General features: G+C 39.5%; 2 protein-coding genes across 3 annotated transcripts; one reads left to right on the forward strand and one right to left on the reverse strand.

The window, feature by feature from the left end:
* Nucleotides 1-1,208: 1,208 nt before the first annotated feature.
* samd7 (sterile alpha motif domain containing 7) lies at nt 1,209-4,605 on the reverse strand. Its single transcript, XM_038719396.1, has 7 exons — nt 4,487-4,605; nt 4,060-4,183; nt 3,525-3,833; nt 2,682-3,355; nt 2,453-2,568; nt 2,254-2,364; nt 1,209-1,918 (listed from the first exon to the last, which is right to left on the reverse strand). Exons 1-7 carry the CDS (start codon nt 4,587-4,589, stop codon nt 1,682-1,684), a joined length of 1,674 nt encoding a protein of 557 aa, XP_038575324.1. The 5' UTR covers nt 4,590-4,605; the 3' UTR covers nt 1,209-1,681.
* A 6,357-nt stretch (nt 4,606-10,962) lies between these two features.
* LOC119901882 (apolipoprotein D-like) lies at nt 10,963-17,985 on the forward strand. Of its 2 annotated transcripts, none has more exons than XM_038717630.1 (5): nt 10,963-11,280; nt 16,253-16,393; nt 16,599-16,720; nt 17,392-17,480; nt 17,611-17,985. In XM_038717630.1, the coding sequence occupies exons 1-5, from the start codon at nt 10,978-10,980 to the stop codon at nt 17,850-17,852; spliced, it is 897 nt and encodes a 298-aa protein (XP_038573558.1). In that variant the 5' UTR covers nt 10,963-10,977; the 3' UTR covers nt 17,853-17,985. The 2 variants fall into 2 exon arrangements, with proteins under 2 accessions (XP_038573558.1, XP_038573559.1); XM_038717631.1 differs by lacking the exon at nt 10,963-11,280 and adding an exon at nt 16,107-16,174.
* The last annotated feature ends 1,545 nt before the right edge of the window (nt 17,986-19,530 follow it).

The raw sequence follows: 19,530 nt of genomic DNA on the forward strand, positions 1-19,530 counted from the left end.
TTTCTGAATGTGTGTTCCTGTGGGCTACCGATTGAATCGTTTGTGTTTGTCTTTTTTACAAAGCACAATCTCTATTATTCTGTATGGAACCTCAGGAAAAAGTTGTGGATGTGAAGCACCCACTGATGTTTGTGCATCTATTTCCTGTGAGTAATAGTAGATAGTAAAGCAGAAAAATGATTATGGTGATAACTATGCGTCCCTGCACATATTCATCCATAAGAATGTTATTGTTCAAACAAAAGTGGTCTAACTGCACAATGTTGCCCTGAGGCAAAACATGAAAAAATACCATTTTACTATATAAATAAAGACAAAAGGTGTCTTTACTCAATCAAATATGCCTCTTCACATATTCATGCACATCACAGATATTATTCATATAAAGTTATTTAAATTTAAACATGTTAAAAAGTGAAATTTATCTTGCCTTCTTCTAGCAGCATGTCAAAGCCGGCAATGGTCCCCAAAAGGACTGTTCCACCCCCCAACGAAAGGTCAAACCCACGCCAATCTAAAATGTCATTGGTCACAGACTTATCATCAGACTTGTAATGTGATATTTTACTTTAAAAAAATGAAAGGAGGGGGTGTAGGGGCCAAAATAGTGGTTTGCCTAAGGGCAACACCATGCCATAGAGGGTTAAGTAAAGTTTTTGAATGCAGACAATCAGCCTACTTGTAATAGAGTATTTCTACCCTGTGGTCGGCTATTGTTAAGACCTGAGTACTTCTTCCACTAGGTTTAGTACACCACCTTTATCGGATTTCCTTCTCTCTTCCTTTAGTCTCCACAAAAACAAGTTTAAAAACATTATTTTAAGGCTTGAATTGTATAAATCCCATACTAAGTCCATAAACTGAAAACTAGGCTTTTTTCTTATTTGAAAAAGCAAGTGAATAAGTGTCATAACATTTAGTTTGTTACTTTTGTTTTTTTGTGTATGTTCTTTTGTACGTACCGTTCAATAATCAATGAAATGTAATGACTTTTCAGGACCCCTTGAAAACAGGATTATGCATTTAAAGAAGCTAATCCTGTAAACACTTAAAAAGGGGTAGCTACGGGTAGGACTAATAGGTTTTGCTAATTTGTTTTCAGGACTTTGCATGTTATTTTCTTAAAATATGTGATACTTGATCTTTACTTACAGTGTTTATTCTCTACCAACACATTAAGCCATCACTGCAGGTTCCTGTGTAGAAAAACACTTTATTTACAATCCAATCAATGCAAAAAGGTATCAAACATCCAATCCCCCAAACATATATTTCATTATTCCATTACAAGACCATTCCCATGTGATTTCTATCGTCCTTATGCTGGCCTATAAATGACACTTAGCAGCTTAAAAAAATAAGTAGGCCCTAATTAAATTTAAAGCTACAATCAGGCCTGTAATGAAAAAGAAGAGAAGAACAAGTATATTGGACCTTCTTATCGTCTCAGAACTCAAAATCCACATCAGTTTCACTTCACAGTTGCTGTAAAAATATATGCGCATATGTATGTAAAATAGAAATATTTAGCAGACACCTGGGCCTAGTGTGAAACTGTGCATTAAACATCCAGGTAGCAAATAGTACAAGAAAAAAGTATATTTAATCCAGTTGGTCATTGTGTAAACAAATGTAGGTGCACACTGGTTAGGTTTGCATCTGTCCACATTATCGGTGCCGATCAGACCGCCTCACTGCTGGCGGATGGTGGGGAGTTGTTTTCTGTCTCGTGGAGGTGCTCTGTTGATTTGAGAACATCAGCTTCTCTTGGACTCGCCATCATCTCCTCACTGTTGCAGTTAGCAGGGGAGCCGATCTCTGGTGAGCGGTCCCCGGGCTTCTCGGAAGTGGCCTGCAGGGCGGTGGTGGAGAGTGGCAGGTTCATCATGTACATCATGTTGCCTAGGCGCCTGGACACCTGGAGGAATAAAGAAACTGACTTTACTTCTGCTTGTAAATGTGAATGTCATTCTCTAAAGGAATAAAGTACCTGTAGAGAAAATTAAGTGCTGCAGATAATGTGCAATACAATGTAATGAGAGTAATGTTTTCTGTAGGCCACATGCCAGTAAGAAAAACGTAGGTGCAAAAGTTGCATTGATGGAAGAGTTGTAATGTAGCGATGCACAGGCAGTCCTGAAATATATTTTAAAGTAGCACTCATCCTATCTTCATAAGGGTCCAGCCTTGTCTTTTCTTTCTTTTATGGCCTGATGGTGAATTCTAAGGTCCCAGTCAGAATCTGTTGCTTACCTGTGAGCGTATCTTAAGAGCTGGTCCCAGCTTGAGCCCCAGTGTGTCGAGTAGATGCTCCTCTGACAGGAGGGGCAGTGTCTCCCCATCAATCATGTGGTCCTTGAACGTCTGTAAAGTGAAATAACACAAACTTTAGACAGAGACGCAACAGAAAGAATAAAGGCGAGGAAAGTTACAGAAAACTGTAGGAACCAACCTGAGCATATTCTGAACATGTGGGTATGCTGTTGATAAAGTTGTAAACATCATTCATTGTCCACTTCCTTACGTCTTCGGACACCTCATCGCCATTTAGAAAGAGGTTGGGTGGACCTGGAAAACAAAAAAACATGCACCGATTGTTTGTGTTGCAACATACACATTTAATTTATTCGCTGAAAGAATCTATTGTAATCTATCTTTAAAACATTTCCCCTAAAACCCACCAGGTGGAAGGAAACCATTTTCAGGGACTGGGAACATGTAAGGTATGCCAGGGAGTGCTCCACCAGGGGGATACATGAACTTCTCCTGGAAAGCTGAACATTGGCTGGATATGTCTTTATCATTTGTGCTGCTGTTGGCCGCATCTGAACACCCATCTTGACTGTTCACACAGGCTTTGCGCAGGCCTGGCTCCCCCTCTTTGTAGTTCTTCCTGCTTCCTGTGGCGAGCTCAGAGTCTATTTTCGCTTGATGATGCGTCTTGCTGGTGGCACACTCGTCTCCCATGTCCCCCTTTGCCTCCGCCTCTTTCTCCTCCCCTGATGTGGCTCCTGGGCTCTGCTCTACACTTTTATCTTCAGTTTGGCCCTTCAGGCTGGCCACATGACTCTCTGCACTCTTGTGAACAGTGGGTCTCCTGCCGGCCCTGCGTCCCCTCTCCCTGTGCAGCGCGCTGATTGGTGGGTAAGGGCTGGCTGACATGAGTATGCTGTTGGAGTGCAGTTCATCCAGGGTGGGACGGTGGACAAAGACATCATGGCCGTCTGGCATGCGTTGACGACCTCTGAAAGCCATGGGGTTGGAAGGGTACGACATGGGGTTATCAATTCCCATAAGTCCTTTCTGGTGGGCATTCTCCAGCTCCTTCTGATGCAGGATTGCATTCATCTCCATTCTGAACAGGAGCACACACAAGTATTAGAAACAAATATTCAACATATTTGTCCAACAGTGGTGCTGGAACCACATTATCACACTCTTCTGAAGCAGAGGGGACTGGATAAATTCAGTGCAACATGTGATGCAGCAGACCTGTGTGTAGGGGGAAGGTCTGCACACAATACCTGGCTATATTTTGCTTGTGAATGAGCTCCTGTCGCCGGGCAACTGTTTCCATGGGCTCTGAGTGCAAGAAGCCATAGCCAGCTGAAAAAAAGAAAACGAGAGATAACACGCATTCACATTCCTTAAGATACAGACAAGCTGGGAATTCTCTCAGGCAATGGATATGTATCAGGCCATGCTCACCTGCTCCAGGGAAAGCTCTCCCAGGCAGGACATTCGCATGCGGAGGTAGAGGTGGACCCAGGTGAGGTCCCATGTGCATCTGTCTGGCATCAGAAGCTACCATCTCTGTGTTGGGAACCAGCTCCCTGGCGTCAGAAAAGCATGCAAAATCAGTCAATTAGGCATCAAGGGGCTAAACATTTATAAACAGATAATCAGCTGTTTGCATCTATAAGAACTGTTTTTTAATGATTAAGGTATATAAAGTAGCCATGACTTCTTCACTTATGCACCTGTAACTGACAATTCTCAGGGGTACCCTTAACCAGAGAGCTACTGTTTCAATTTTCAAGAGTGAATTCAGGTACAGACCTCTCCATGAAGCGAGGTTCGAACTGTGCTGGGACCCCCTGTAACCTCTGCTGCCCCTGGGCGAGGATCTGTGGAGCCATAGCCATCTGGTTCCTCATCATCAATTCTTGCCTCTGCCTCAGCTCTGCAAGAGAAGAAAAGGCACTATAGGTCAGTGGGAAGCCAGTTTAGCCACAATACCTGAGACATGCACTGACTGAAAGCTTACTGCAGCAGGTAAAAATCCACTAAAGTCAACACGGGGCAGACAAGGTCAGTAAGTTGGTTTCACCTGTTTGGAGCTCCAGATTGGAGCTTTAAACACATCCTGGTGATTGTCTAAATTCTCCACTCATTGCTGACGGTAATATTTTATTTTAAAAAGTTAGTAGTTTTCTTGGACTTATATTTTATGGTGCTTTGTCTCCTCTGTGTTTTCATTTCTCACCTCCAGCTGACATGCCGTTGACCAGACGGTACCAGTGCTTCTCATCAAAAGCCCCCTGTTCTCCCATCGCTGTCATCTTCCTCAGCTGCTCCCGTGGGGTCATGATACACACACGACCTTTGAACTCCACCTGAATGCTGTAAAAGTTCAAGTTGAAAAAAAGGGGTAAATTTCTACAACAGGACAATGTGACAATGTGCTTTAACAAACTGGTTACTACAGTCGTGGGCTTTAAAGTTTAAATTCATTTAAAACTGTGCTTGTATGGACGTATAAATTTTGTAATGTCTTATTATTGCCACTAGGGGACAGTAAATGCCTGAACATTAAAGAGCTGTTGATGGTCACTGAAATAAGTATCTCACTTAAATACCAACAAACAAGCAAGCACATTTTGTCACTAGACATTATCATTGCCCACATAAAAACACATGGGCAAAAAGTTTTTTATTCTTCCAATAAAACTTTATTTAACAGCATAAAGGATTGTTTTTGTTAGTGTTGCAGAGAATGAAATATGCCAGTTTAGTGAATTTATTTTCACTACTTATTTGTGGTGTTTTTATTTAAGCGGATGTGGCAATGAAAAATCTTCAGATTATATGTTAGTTAATATAACAGCTGCCAATATGGGATCAATGCACACAGACACTGACCAAATTCATTCTCTAACGTTTAACCCTTACTCTCACCTCTTACCACCGACCTAGCATTAAGCATTAATCTTAAACCAACCTTAGCCCTAACCCTCACCGTAACGTAAACCTAATCCTAAATTTAAATTTAACACCTAATACAAAGCCCTTAAAATGTGAACACGAGCAAAAATTGACTTTTCTCATCTTTCAATCCTTGCAGGCACATTTGGTCCTCGTAAGTATAGTAATACAAGGATACACACGTACACTCATGCACACACGTATACACGCAAAATGGCCAGGTTGTTCTTGGCTGAGCCAGCAGCTTGTGTACAAAATCACAATCGACTTACACACCTCCAATTAGCCTTCAACACTGCTGAAATCCCATTACAAATATGATACTGTAAACGACAGCGCAATAATCCAGTTCTACTAATCCAGGACCAGTGTGAAATAAAATCTGGGTTGATGAATCCAAATTTTCACAGCACTAATGTTCACCATCCACCTCTCCATATGACATAAGATTATAAACATATGGTAATAATTGCATTTGATTGATTTGATATGTTTTCCAGTGTGTGGTACATGTGCAAACTGTACTCACATTTTCTCTGCCGTCCCCTCCCCCAGACACACCCTGCCATATGATTTGCCCCGAGGCCTTGCGCATTATCCACAGTCACTCTAGTTCCCTCTGAAGCCCATCTAATCTGAGGGCTGTAATCCCTTATTAGTCCTGCAACAGTCTGCTAGCTACATCTGCTGACCTGCCTGCAGACCGCCCTGCTGGCCCATCCTACCCCCATCCCCACCTTTCCAGGCCCCTGCTACCCCCAGGATCCTATTAGCTAAGTCCTGGCTATACAGCACTTTAAAGGGATGTGTTGGAGGTAATCCGCACGTTTAGAGTTTTACCCTCAGCAAACCTGGCCTGTAAGCATCCCGGACAATACACCCAAAGTGCTAAGCCTATTAGCCTCCATTAGCTCCTTGGATGTCCTAAAAACACCTTGGGGATAAATCTGGGGATGCAATCGGTTTATGTGGAGCTATGTGGCGCCAACACACGCACCCTGTCTCCACCTCAACTTGTCTGCCAATGTCGTACCAGCCAGCATCAGCAAATGAGGGAAAATGTATTTCACCATTTATGTCTCTGTAATTCCCAAGTGGGCACTAAGCCCCGAGCCTCAGGGTGTTGTGTAATTTATTATCGCCTTCACATTCTTTCAAATGGGAATTAATGATTTACACTTTCATGTGTGATACTGTAAACAACTGTACGTATTTCAAGATGATCAGACTTTCTCCGTGTTGTACTGTTTGAGTGGATGAACAGTGCACATAACTTAATGATTATATCTCAAATGTAATACAATCAAAATACAAACCAAGAAATGTAATTTTTATTCCAGAGCCTCTGCAGAAAAAGTGCAGACAAAACAGTACCACAAACAGTGAAGGCTGCAGAAAAAAAAGGAACTTGTGTTGGCACTAGATTGTGAAAAACACTTCTGAAGGTGTTTCCAGAATCCCCAAAGGTTCCTGTAACCATCTGGATGAAAGAACATCCAGTCTGCTGCACAATGACAAATCATTTTTAAACCGGTTTCCATGTTGTGACTGTATTTCCTTGACATATGTGCTTGCTCTTTTTGTGAAATAATAGCAAAATCAATATTATTGTTATATTGTATGAAAATATGTAAACACTGGAAAGAAACATCAGTATATGCTAATGAGTTAACTTTATTGCCAATATAATTATTCACAGTGGAACAGGACGCCACAACAACAACATACAAATAATAAAACCTAAGTAAATAAATAAGAACATACTGAAATAAACAGTACCATACATATAAAAGACAAGCTAAAACAATATACCTTGAAGTGCGAGAGGTTTGCAGATAATGTTACTGATAATAACATTTTTAATTATGTTTCATGTTGTGCAAACTGAGGAAGTAGATGTGTCATTTCCTGCTACCATCTTTGTTTGGATTAGGAAACAGAATTGTAACTTGGGAAACTTTTTATCGCGCAGCAGACCAAATATTTTTTCATCCAGATGATTAAAAGAGAATTTTATGATTTTTAAAAATTCCTTCAGAACAGGGGTTAGTGTTGTTTTTCAGTAAATTTGATGTTTAGCTCCATGACTCCAGTGTAATGTTAACACATGCGAGGCACAAAGCGGAGCTAGCCTTGTGGCAACTTGTGCAATTTGGAGGAATACTTGGCCTGCTCAAACACACAGCTAATACATTCCTCAGGTTCTGTTTAACTTTCTGAGACTTAACGTATGTACAAACCTGACCTCACTCAAACTTCATGGGCAGCTACAAAATCTCACATGGAAGTTTCCATGTGGCTTCAGGCATTTTGTGAGTGAAACTGTCATTACAGGTGAGCACAAAAAAATCTCGTCATATTTACTTAACGACCAGAGGCCACACCGCAGCTGCCAAATCCGGGGATTGGACTCCTTGGATTTGCTGTTGCCTGGTTAATCTCATTACAAGAATGAATTAAAGGGAAAAATTGCTGACGACTTAGATGGAGCCCCGAGGAGGTCATATCAGACAAGACAGAAGTATTGTCTAGTCCTTCCTAATCCTTACACAACAAACACATGCTAAAGCCATGTATATTATGTCAGTTGCATGAAGCAGCGTCATAAGTGAAGCGCTGCAGGTTCTATTCATTTAAGAATTATGTGCAGTGTCATAAACTCACAGGACAAAATGTTGAAAAACATGGTGATTATAAGGATAAAGTGAAATATAAATTTAAATGAATATATAGAAATATACAGTATAACGTATACAAACCAATTCAGTTGATAAGGCAAAGTCATCATGTATTTTAGCATTATTTTCATGTCATTACAGAATCTGGGCTAATTATTAGGTTAATTAGACATATTTCAAGGTTGTGCTTCTAATCCCATTGGCCTCTAGATGAATCACTCACTGAAGGATAAGTAGCCTTTTATACAGTTTACTGGTTACGTTATGCACGACAAGGTTTACCAAGGTTTTGAAATTCTTTTTTATAACTGCGATGCAAATATTCAGCTACGTGCATGTATTTTAAGATTGTTTCTCCATGTACTCTATATAAACTAGACTAAACTAGATTTTGCTCTTTTACAAGAATAATGGCAGTATAAATGTGATTTACAACAACACAAGTACAACCTAAACCAATTGGTCACAACGAGAAGCATTAGGGAAAAAAGGAAGTGTGGGAACGATTGAAAGAGGAAGTTTTAATGGACTTACCTTCAAGTTCACACCAGTGAGCAGAGCTTGGAACGGGTTTTGTCCCAAAAAGTCAAAAATGTAAAAGAAAAACGTTTGGACAGCTTACAGAACCCGTTTCTGTACTGTGTTTCTGTTTCACTCCCAACTAATGGGCCTCCCACTAACCAGCCAACTGGTCTGAGCGCAGTCTGCTGCCAGCTAACTGCCTAAACTAAAAAAGACCTTTTAAATACCGATTCATTTCATCTCCATTAGCTGGCCTTATCTCCTGCGGTAAGCCCTCCCTGTCCTGACATCACTATGATCTCCCATCCAACTGCTTGCCGCACCTTGCAACTGATGTGTAATTACCGAAGCAGCACTGGTCCTAAGCATGGAGTGCTAAACCTCTTTCAACGTTTACCTCACTAATCCCTTGTTAGCACTTTAGACCATAGTTAAGACACCTAAATGCTTAGCTTCCTTTTCCAGTGGCAAAATGGCCAACCCCTCCTTAACTGCTCTGCGGCCACATGCAGAGAGGCTGCATGATGCTGGCTGTAGACTTTGAAAATCCAACAGATCAGTCTTGTTTTTGTGTTTCTTCATATGTCTAGCGTAGGTGTCAGAAGTATTGCACTCCCCAGGGTGCCAAAGGGTTGACCAAAACATGCTTGGTGGTAATTTGCTAGAAATCCGACTAAATGTTGTCTGGATCATCCTCTCAGACCTCTTAATCTGACAGTTTGTACTCACCAACCGCTTACAGCATGGACACTACTCTGAATTATGTTTTCTTTATGCCTGGTGAGCAGCAAGTTGTGCACAATTTGTGGGCTGAGAGGTACTTTTGCTAAAAAGCAGACATGATATAAACGGGCATGATGGTGTTTCTATCACCTTCTCAGTGTGCAGGACAACATATGGGTCAAGGAGAGTTCACTAAACCAGAGCTCAGTGCAATCCTGTGTTGTTTATCATACACACATATATAAAGTTCATATTTACTCCTAGCTAAAACTGATGCAGTCTAATACAAAAGTCCTGGGACAAATACAGTTTTAGAGATGAGCTGACCCAATTTTATGATAATTTTGGAGGCTGCAGTTTGTGGTGAATTGTGTTACATTATACAGAGAGATGTTTCTATTATTTTGTGCACCACAAACTACATGTCCCAAAATGATCACAGTATCAACACCTCTCTGAAACAGTTTAAATAAAAACTGAACATTATGACCATTGGTGGAAGATGTACTCAGATACTTTATTTAGATAAAAGTAGAAATACCATGATCTAAAAGTACTCCATTACAAGTAAAAGTCAAATCAAAATATTACTTACTGTAAGTAAAAGAACATGAGTACTATTATTAGCTAAAGTATAAAAGTAAAAGCGCTCATTTTGCAGAATGGCTCTTGTCACAGGAATCACTTATGAATAAGAGCATTTTAATGTCACAGTTCATCAGTGGAGACATTTTAGATACTTTGTATACTACTGGGTAAACTAGTAGTATAATACTGCATCATATAGGCGTATCATGTTTTCATGTAAAAAGTAACTAGTAGGCTAAGTGCCAAATCAATGTAGTGGAGTATAAAGTACAATATTTCCCACAGAAATGAGGAGGAGTATTCTCAACATACTGAAAATACTCAAGTAAAGTACATATATGTCAAAATTTTACTTAAGTACATTACTGAGTAATGTACTCAGTACTCATTCCACTACTGATTATAACCTTTTTAAGGGTAGACTTTATTGCAAGACTGTTGTATTAGACTGCATTCATTGTAGCTAGGTGTACCTTTAAACTGGTAGTCAGTGGAAATCAGGTACAACCGTGTGGTACTAGATACAACCTGCTTTGACTCCATAACAGCCAGAATCCACTGACACATAACGAAGAACAGCCATAGCCAGAATTTCTCCTGTACCCCCAATGCATCTCCATCCTCATATTTTTTGGGGATAATTTGGATTTGTCATAAATTATTTATCCATTTCACAGTTCAATTATATTTAATTTCCCAACATGAAGGTCTAAATGCTGAGGGAAAGCCTTCTACATCCTGCCAGGAATAACATTCTCGCAGGAATCCTGTTATGTATTTATTTATGAGAAGGATGTAAATTCCCAACAGGTTAGTAAAACCCCCAAAGATATGACCACAATATCCTAAATGGTAGCTATGGACCTGTTAACATGCTGCTGAATGTGAGATTATTTCTTATTTACTGTAGGTAATAAGTGTGTATATATGTGCTTCTGTAGTTATATCATTTGTCTAATACTTTGGTTTATCACCAAACAGCTGCAGAACTAACAATGTCCAATCAGGCTCAGCTGTACTGTGTTTAGTGCTAATTGGCATGCTAACCTACTAAACTAAGATGGTTAACAATATACCTGCATCATCATGTTAGCATTTATCTTATGGTACCACAGTGTAGATTTTCTTGTTTGAAGGCAGCCTGTTGCTCGGTGTGCCAATACTTTTCGGTCTTGGTAGAATTCCTCACACAAAAGGTACCAAATTGAGTTATGGAGGAAACTGAAGTCATTGTCATGTTTGCCCAGATTACCCTCCAGCGATGAGCACTATGCAGGTCATTATTCTGCCTCTGACAAATTGTGTACATGACAAGGCGCACCTGGTCATCAACGATGCTTTGGTACACTGTGACACTGAGGGATCTAATGTGAGCCAGGAAATCACTCACCATACCATTAAAGTACATTACATTACACCACCACTATGCCTTCGATGTGGGGCTGGATGGATCCATTACACCAAACTCAGGCTTTACCCTCAGCTTGCTGCAGCAGAAATACACAAACACAAGAATGTGTTGCTGTGGCTGAAGAGGAAGTTTCCCTGCTCCTCCGTCATCCAGGTGGGCTGGTCAGGTGCTCGTACTCTTGTTCTTAGCAGGCATGACTAGCACCATGCTGCAGTTGTCTAATTCATAGTTTAACAGCTGTGTGTGTAGAGAGATGCCAATCTGAACACCAGAGCTGCACAGTGTTGTAATGTAGTGAGCTAAGCTACTAGCTACTCTACATTAAATGAAGCTTCACTACACAGAAGCTACCCCCCAGTGAAATGTAGTAAGCTAAGCTACAGCAACGTGGCTAAAGTAGCTTAGTTACATCTAAGCTACTTTTATTTTTTTAATATTTTATATAATATAATATTATACACACACACACACACACACACACACACACACACACACACACACACACACACAGTATAGGCCTAGTTTATATTGAACTAACTTCATTCCACAGTAGCAATAGAAGACAGAACTAAAAACTGCTCCAAACAGTGTGTGTGTGTGAGAGCGAGCTAAATCAGACACACAGAAACTCTCCTACTTATTGCCATATCATTGCAGCTAAATGTACTTCCTCATGCAACAAACGGAGAACCATTGTTGTTTGTATAAAGTAACTTAATTATCACATTATGAATTACTTATATATTTTGTATTGTTTGTGAATTTGTGCTCAACCTAAACAACCTAAACATTCATGGCAATGGGCGAGAGAGAGAGAGAGAGAGAGAGAGAGAGACAGAGAGAGAGAGAGAGAGAGAGAGAGAGAGATCTCATACATGGAAACAAGTTTCTGTCACTACATATCAAAGTTTCCTCCTCACTAGAGGAAGAGGTGTCCAGGCTGGACCCTGATCCTTCTTACAGGAGGTGTTACAATAACTATCACAATAGAAAGTAAACTCAGTCGCGCGTGTCTTTATTCCCTGCAGCAAAGTCGCAAACATCAGCCCAAGGATCAGTACGTGATGTCACCGTCACACGGAAGCGCTTCTGCCGGCTGCACGTACAGGTCCGTGTGTGGCGGTGGCGTCACTTACTGATCCTTCAGAAATGCTTGGGAAAATGTAGCGCGTGTGGAAGCTACCGCGCTACTCGGTCAATAAAAGAGCTTCGTTACTGAAAAGTTATTTGATTCAGAAAATAGCGACGCTAGTACAAAGTTACTGAATATCTTAAACCTGTTCCCTTTCTGTCAATTTAATTTATTTATTATTATTGTTTATTTATTTATCACATCAGGATTTGCTGTTGTATGAGTTCTTCTAATGTAAAAAGTAATGATAATACTAATGATACTACTACAACTAACAATATGTGTTTATTGATGTAGTAGTCATGGGCAATTTATGGTTATGAATTTATAACCACCCTTACTACTAACTAAACCCTACCTCAAAATTTTTTGACAGATTCACTCCTACTCAACCAAAGTCATCCGATATTCATCTTCCTGAACATTTCACAAGCCGAGACCAGTATTTAGTCAGATACAGGGGTCCTAATTTATAGAGAAAGAACTACAGAGCATATTTAAAAAATATACTATGAGCTCTGTTTTGAAATCTTGTTTTGTTTTTATTATATTATTACATATAAACATTTATATCTCCCTGAAATTAGTTAATTGTAACTTATTTAATTGTATTGCATTATTGTGGTACCAGTATTTATTCTATACTGCTCCCTCATAGTTCCATACAACACACTGTGTGGGAGTATGGCGAAAACACTTATGGCACCGTAGACCCAGTGGATAGCACTCACAACAAGAAGGTCATGGGTTCGAGCCCCAGTTGTCCCGGCCTTTCTGTGTGGAGTTTGCACATTCTCCCTGTGTCTGCGTTGGTTTCTTCTGGGTGCTCCTCTTTCCCCCACCATCAAAAAACATGTTAGGTTCTCTATTCAGTGCAACTGACCAAACACATCAGGAGTTGGTCCCCGGACGCTACACAGTGGCTGCCCAGGGCATCCCTTAAGGGATGGGTTCAATGCAGAGAAGGAATTTTGCTACATGTTTGTGACAATAATGTACATTTAGCTGTTACAAAACCTGCACAGATTCTATTTATATACTGAAAAAAAAGTGCCATAAGAATTGTCAGCAACGCTGACTACAATTACCCAACCAACTCATTATATATGAATTTATTTGACTTAAAAAGACTTCAAAACTCTCCAAATAATGTGTAGAGCAAAATGCAGAACACTTGACTGCTTCGAAGGGTTGTTTGCAATGAAGGATGGCAGGAATCCACTTAGCGGACATTATATGTTTGAAAAAAAAGAGGGTAAGGACAAATGTGAAAAGATTTGTTAGAGTTAAAGGGTATAAATTATGGGATTATGGAAAATGATGAACTAAAATAATGTAATAATATGTGTAAGAAACAGTTTATTTGAAATCACTGAGAAATGACAATTATGATCAGTGTTTTTTTTTTATTTATCTGTTTCTGTTGTATTCTGTTTTTTAAATTATATTTATTTAATTATTTTGTTTTGTTTCACTGCTACTTTGGGTAGAGCAAGGGTAATAAAAAAGTGTTAAGTCTTAAGAGTAGGCATAATAAACTCAGGCTTCAGCTTCACCATTTTTAAATTTTTGTTATTATTTATGACTTATGATATAATAATTTGACTTTCATAACTCTATGGTCAATTTGTTGTTACTATGTGTGGTTGACCTGAAAATAATAATAATCTAAACTAAAAACTAAATTTTTATAGAATTGAACAAAATCTGATAATAAATTTTTTTTTTACTTAAAGTAACATCATTTAGAAGGATCCATTAAATTGGATGTTAAAGAATTGTGTGTGGCCAAGAAATGTACAGGGCAAAACCAATGACTATACTGTACTATAAACTTCAGTAATGTACAATTTCTTCTTTGGTATTGGCCAACATATATGCTGATACAGATATATTGGCCACAAACCAATATATTAGTATGTTAGTAGTATATTAATATGTTATTAATAGTTGCAGTTTGTAGTTGTGCAAGCTCTATTATTACAACAATATTATGTAAAGTCTTGTACAATCACTATACATGAACAAGGGAGGGACATATCGGAGACAACTAGGTTGATGGCTCTACTGAAAAGAGAAAAAAAAAACACTAATAAAGGAATTAGGAATTAAGAGGACAGAGCATTAGGACATCTAAATCGCTAATTTAAGAGTCTCCTAGGTGTAAGCTTTTTATAAGGGATTTCTGTTTGCACCCAGCATTATAGAGTCACAGTGAGGCAAAGGGATCAGAGCAGGTTTAACCTCGAGAAACAGACCTGGCTATAAATTCCCTGAGTCAGTTCAGACAAGTACACAATCTATCTTCTAATTACAGCAACTATCTGGTGTTTGGATCACCTGTATTTCCTGTATTCTTTCCCACTGATTGATAACTGTACCAAAGCTGTAATCCCTCAAAGGTGGAAGCATTATGTCTCCTACGCTTGGTGGGAATCTTGTTTAGGTATTGATTACCGTGAGAGCCTGTGTAGTAGGATTCTTCAGGATCAAGAATCCCTGAAATACAGTAACTGGAAAAGCCTTAGATCCTATAGTTGTATTAGCCTACATTAAGGAGGAACACTGAATGTCTTTTATGGAGACAAATGCGGTAAAAATGTTCTGCTTTTATACATATTATCATAACCGCCAAATGCAAAAACCACATAATTCAGTCTCTAATTGAAGGCAGAGGATCATAAAACAATTCTAGGTTTAAATATTTTTCTGATAAAGGGAATAAAGCTAATTTAAGTGAGATATATGGGGTATAGTATTTTTAGGCAGGTAATCTTCTTTTCAGTCTGCTGAAGTTGCACATTTTAAACATCTGCATCAATAAAAGAAGAACACTGCCCTATGCAGTCTCAGCCTCAAGTAGGCTGATCAAACACCTTATGTGAAGCAAAGGAAATCTGTGCTGCAAAATATTTTACATTATGTGCTTTGAAGAGAATGAAAAATAAAAGTGAATTGATTAACAGGGCGTTTGGTTCAACATCTGAGTCTATTAAATATAAATCATTGCAGTTGGTCTCACCCATATCACTGGATTCATTCATGTTTGGACTCAAACCAGACCTTTTTTTTCATTGCAGTGGCAGAAATGGGCTTCCATAACTCTGAGCCAAATGCTAAATAACATCAGCTAAGATGCTCACAATGACAGTGTCCACATGTTTAGTAGGAGCTACTTAGCACTAAACCAAAAAGCTGAGTCTGATGGGAATAGAAAGTAAGGCCCTTCATTTAATATAAACCCTCTCTAGGAAACAAACAAACAAACAAAAATAATAAAATACTATTTCAACACTAAACTGGGGTTGAGCACTTTAATGATACTTATAGAACTTGTGAAATTTAAAAAAACCCGCTATAAGTATTTTGAGCAAAATGCTAACTTAAGCATGCTAACATATTCACTATATATATCAGTAAATGTTTGCATGTTAGTATGCGTTTCTGATTGTCGGTTGGCCATCTTGGTTTTGACAAATTTAAGTTGCACTTACAACAGCTTACCAGAGGTTGGCAGTGTATGACATGGCATACTGGTGTCCACTGTATTGGCATGTGCAACTTTACCATCGGAACCTTGGCCTATACCTTTTTATATACAGTCTATGGCCTCTACAAGTAAACTGCTTTTGAATAGCTGTCCACTGTAGTGACCACTAGGCCTATGCGTGAAAATATTGGCAAGGAACAGCAGACACAGAGTCTGTGTATAGTAATCTGCCTTTTACACTTGCCTCTTTTCTGTCAGAGGTCCGTTTAAACACAAAATATGTAACTATGTGAACAGGTGCCAGTTTCCCCACATTTTTCTCAAAATAGCCTCACATGCAAATAGGAAGGAGGGGCTGCAGAACTGCCACTGATCTATAAAAACACCATCAAAACCCAGAACTTTACTGCTTCCTAGTAAAAGTGGTAAGCAAGTAGCAGGTGTGATTCTCCCCTTTTCTCCACTGATGTCTCTGTTTGTGAATATATATTTGTTCTCTACAGGTTGTAGATTGTGGAGAAAAGATGAATGCCATCCAGGTGACTTCCCTCACTCTGCTGTCCTTTCTGGCGGCTAATGCTCAGGTCATCATGCCAGGCAGATGCCCCAAGCCTGCTGTTCAGGAGAACTTTGATGCTGCCAAGGTGAATCCTATAGGCTACTTACTTTTGTATATTCTGTTGTTAATCTTTCTTTCTTAATACCAGAATTTAACAAATTAGGCCCTTTAGGGTGATTGTTTGCTGCACTAAACAAAAACTTAAACCACTTAATGCCTCAAGATTCTGTAGCTCTTAAACAACAATAACTTAATTTCATGCTCTTATGTTCCCTGTGCTTCGTCTGCAGTATCTTGGTACATGGTATGAGATCCAGAAACTGCCACATTCCTTCCAGAAGGGCGAGTGCAGCACTGCCACCTACAGCCTGAAGAGCCCTGGAGTGGTTGGCGTCCTCAACAGGGAGCTGCTGTGAGTATTACTCCTAAATATCTAATAGATCAAACATAAAAATCTGTGTCATTTGTTCATTAGATATATTTTGTATTAAGAGTGTGATTACTAAAATGTACTTTTTGTAGCTGCAACTAAGACATGGATACAGGAGGTCTATTTTACTGCTTGAGCTGTTTGTGTAACTCAGTCAGTGGTTGAAAGTAACTGCCTACATTTACTGAAGTACTATGCAGTAAAGTCATTTTTCACATTCATGTCACATTTCATGCTTCCAGCTTCATAGATTAGAGGATTTTGCTTTTCTTTGTAATCATTTTAATAGTTGGAATTTATTCTTAAGAGGTTTGACAAAACTGGCTTTGTGAAGGTGTTTCTCAGAACTTTAGTCCATATTGAAAACAATCATTATTTGCAGTGCTTTACGAAATTATTTAAAAATGAGCTCCACCTCAACCTATTACATGAGTAAAAAACTGCTTTTACATGAATGTATAACAAATAATAATCTAATGACGCAATATAATAATATAACAGCCACTGTGGTGCATTGATTATTTTAAATGACATTTTCAATGCAGGACTTTTACTTTTACTAACAGAGTATTTTTTCAGTGTGGTATGGGTACTTTAACCTCAACCACTGGTGTCACAGTTTAACTGTATCTTTTGATGTCTGATTCTTTTAGTGCTGATGGAGTAATCAACTTCATCAGCGGCTCTGCCACAGCTAAGGACCCCTCTGAGCCTGCTAAGCTGCTGGTCTCCTTCTTCGAGGGTGAGGACCCCAAATGTATTACAAACCCTCTCTGGGACACTGGAAACATTTCTATCTCAACACTTTAAATTGCAGTTGAACACAGACATAATTGTTTATATGACTGTCCTATCTCTTCTAACACCTTCAGGCACTCCTCCTGCTCCTTACTGGGTGCTGTCTACTGACTACGACAACTACTCTCTGGTCTATAGCTGCACCGACCTCGGTGTGCTGCATGTGGAGTTTGCCTGGATCATGAGCAGGCAGCCCACCCTGTCTAAGGAGACCATTGATGAGCTGCACAGCACCCTGTCCTCCATCGGAGTCAGAGTGGACAAGCTGCTCACCACCAACCAGGATGCAGCCTTCTGCAGTGCCATGAACCAGTAGACACACTGAGATAGACCTGATTCAGTCCACAGACTGCTGTGTGGTGCCTGTGATTGTACTCTCACTTGTGTACAACTCACTGTCTCACTTGTCTCATGCCAGTCAAGCCTATGGAATAAAGTTACTAACAGCAGTGCAGGTTTTAGTGTCTTTTCTGTAAGCCTCTGTGGTCGCCTGATGTAATCCAATATTGATAATTGATTAACTGTTCATTACAGTACCTCGCGTCTTACTGAAACTCAGTAATTAATGACTAAATTAATTACTGAGCACTAAAGTGCAGGTTTAACAGCAACTTTAATATGCCGTTAAATGTAAATCATTTGTCATTTAAGGTATCAAGGTAGTTTATTTATCATTATGCAACACAAGTTGCACAACGAAGTGAAAGTTTGCAGTCCCTTTATGCTATACACATAGAACTGAACAGACAATTACATGTATATTAGAATAGGATAAGATATAAAGTACATAAAATAAAACAATACATATAGTTATTTCTATAAATACACTAAAGTATAAGTGCAACACTTTTGTTTTTGCTCCCATTCATCATAAGCTGAACTCAAAGATCTAAGATTTTCTCTACGTACACAAAAGCCCTATTTCTCTCAAATTTTTTTTACAGATCTGTCAAAATCTGTGTTAGTGAGCACTTCTCCTTTGCGGAGATAATCCATCCACCTCACAGGTGTGGCATATCAAGATGCTGATCAGACAGCATGGGTATTGCACAGGTGTGCCTTAGGCTGGCCACAATAAAAGGCCACTCAAAAATGTGCAACTCCACAGATGTTGCAAGTTTTGAGGAAGCGTGCATGCTGACTGCAGGAATGTCCACCAGAGCTGTTGCCCATGAATTGAATGTTCATTTCTCTACCATAAGCCGTCTCCAAAGGCGTTTCAGAGAATTTGGCAGTACATCTAACCGGCCTCCCAACAGCAGACCACGTGTAACCACACCAGCCCAGGACCTCCACATCCAGCATCTTCACCTCCAAGATCGTCTGAGACCAGCCACCCGGACAGCTGCTGCAACAATTGCTTTGGATAACCAAAGAATTTCTGCACAAACTGTCAGGAACCGTCTCTGGGAAGCTCATCTGGGTCTTGACCTGACTGCAACTTTGCACAGCCACTGAAGAGGAGTGGACCAACATTCCACAGGCCACAATCAATAACCTGATCAACTCTATGTGTTGCACTGCATGAGGCAAATGGTGGTCACACCAGATACTGACTGGTTTTCTGGACCCCCCCAGGCCCTCCCACTACAGTGAAACTGTACATTTGTTCATGGCCTTTTATTGTGGCCAGCCTAAGGCACACCTGTGCAATACCCATGCTGTCTGATCAGCATCTTGATATGCCACACCTGTGAGGTGGATGGATTATCTCAGCATAGGAGAAGTACTCACTAACACAGATTTTGACAGATTTGTGAACAATAGTTGAGAGAAATAGGGCTTTTGTGTACATAGAGAAAGTCTTAGATCTTTGAGTTCAACTCATGACGAATGGAGCCAAAAACAAAAGTGTTGCGTTTATAATTTTGTTATATACACTACCGTTCAAAAGTTTGGGGTCACATTGAAATGTCCTTATTTTTGAAGGAAAAGCACTATACTTTTCAATGAAGATAACTTTAAACTAGTCTTAACTTTGAAGAAATACACTC

Source organism: Micropterus salmoides, unplaced genomic scaffold, assembly GCF_014851395.1.
Source record: "Micropterus salmoides isolate LMB-PRFRI ecotype aquatic unplaced genomic scaffold, ASM1485139v1 Ms_hic_scaffold_14, whole genome shotgun sequence".
Taxonomy (NCBI): domain Eukaryota; kingdom Metazoa; phylum Chordata; class Actinopteri; order Centrarchiformes; family Centrarchidae; genus Micropterus; species Micropterus salmoides.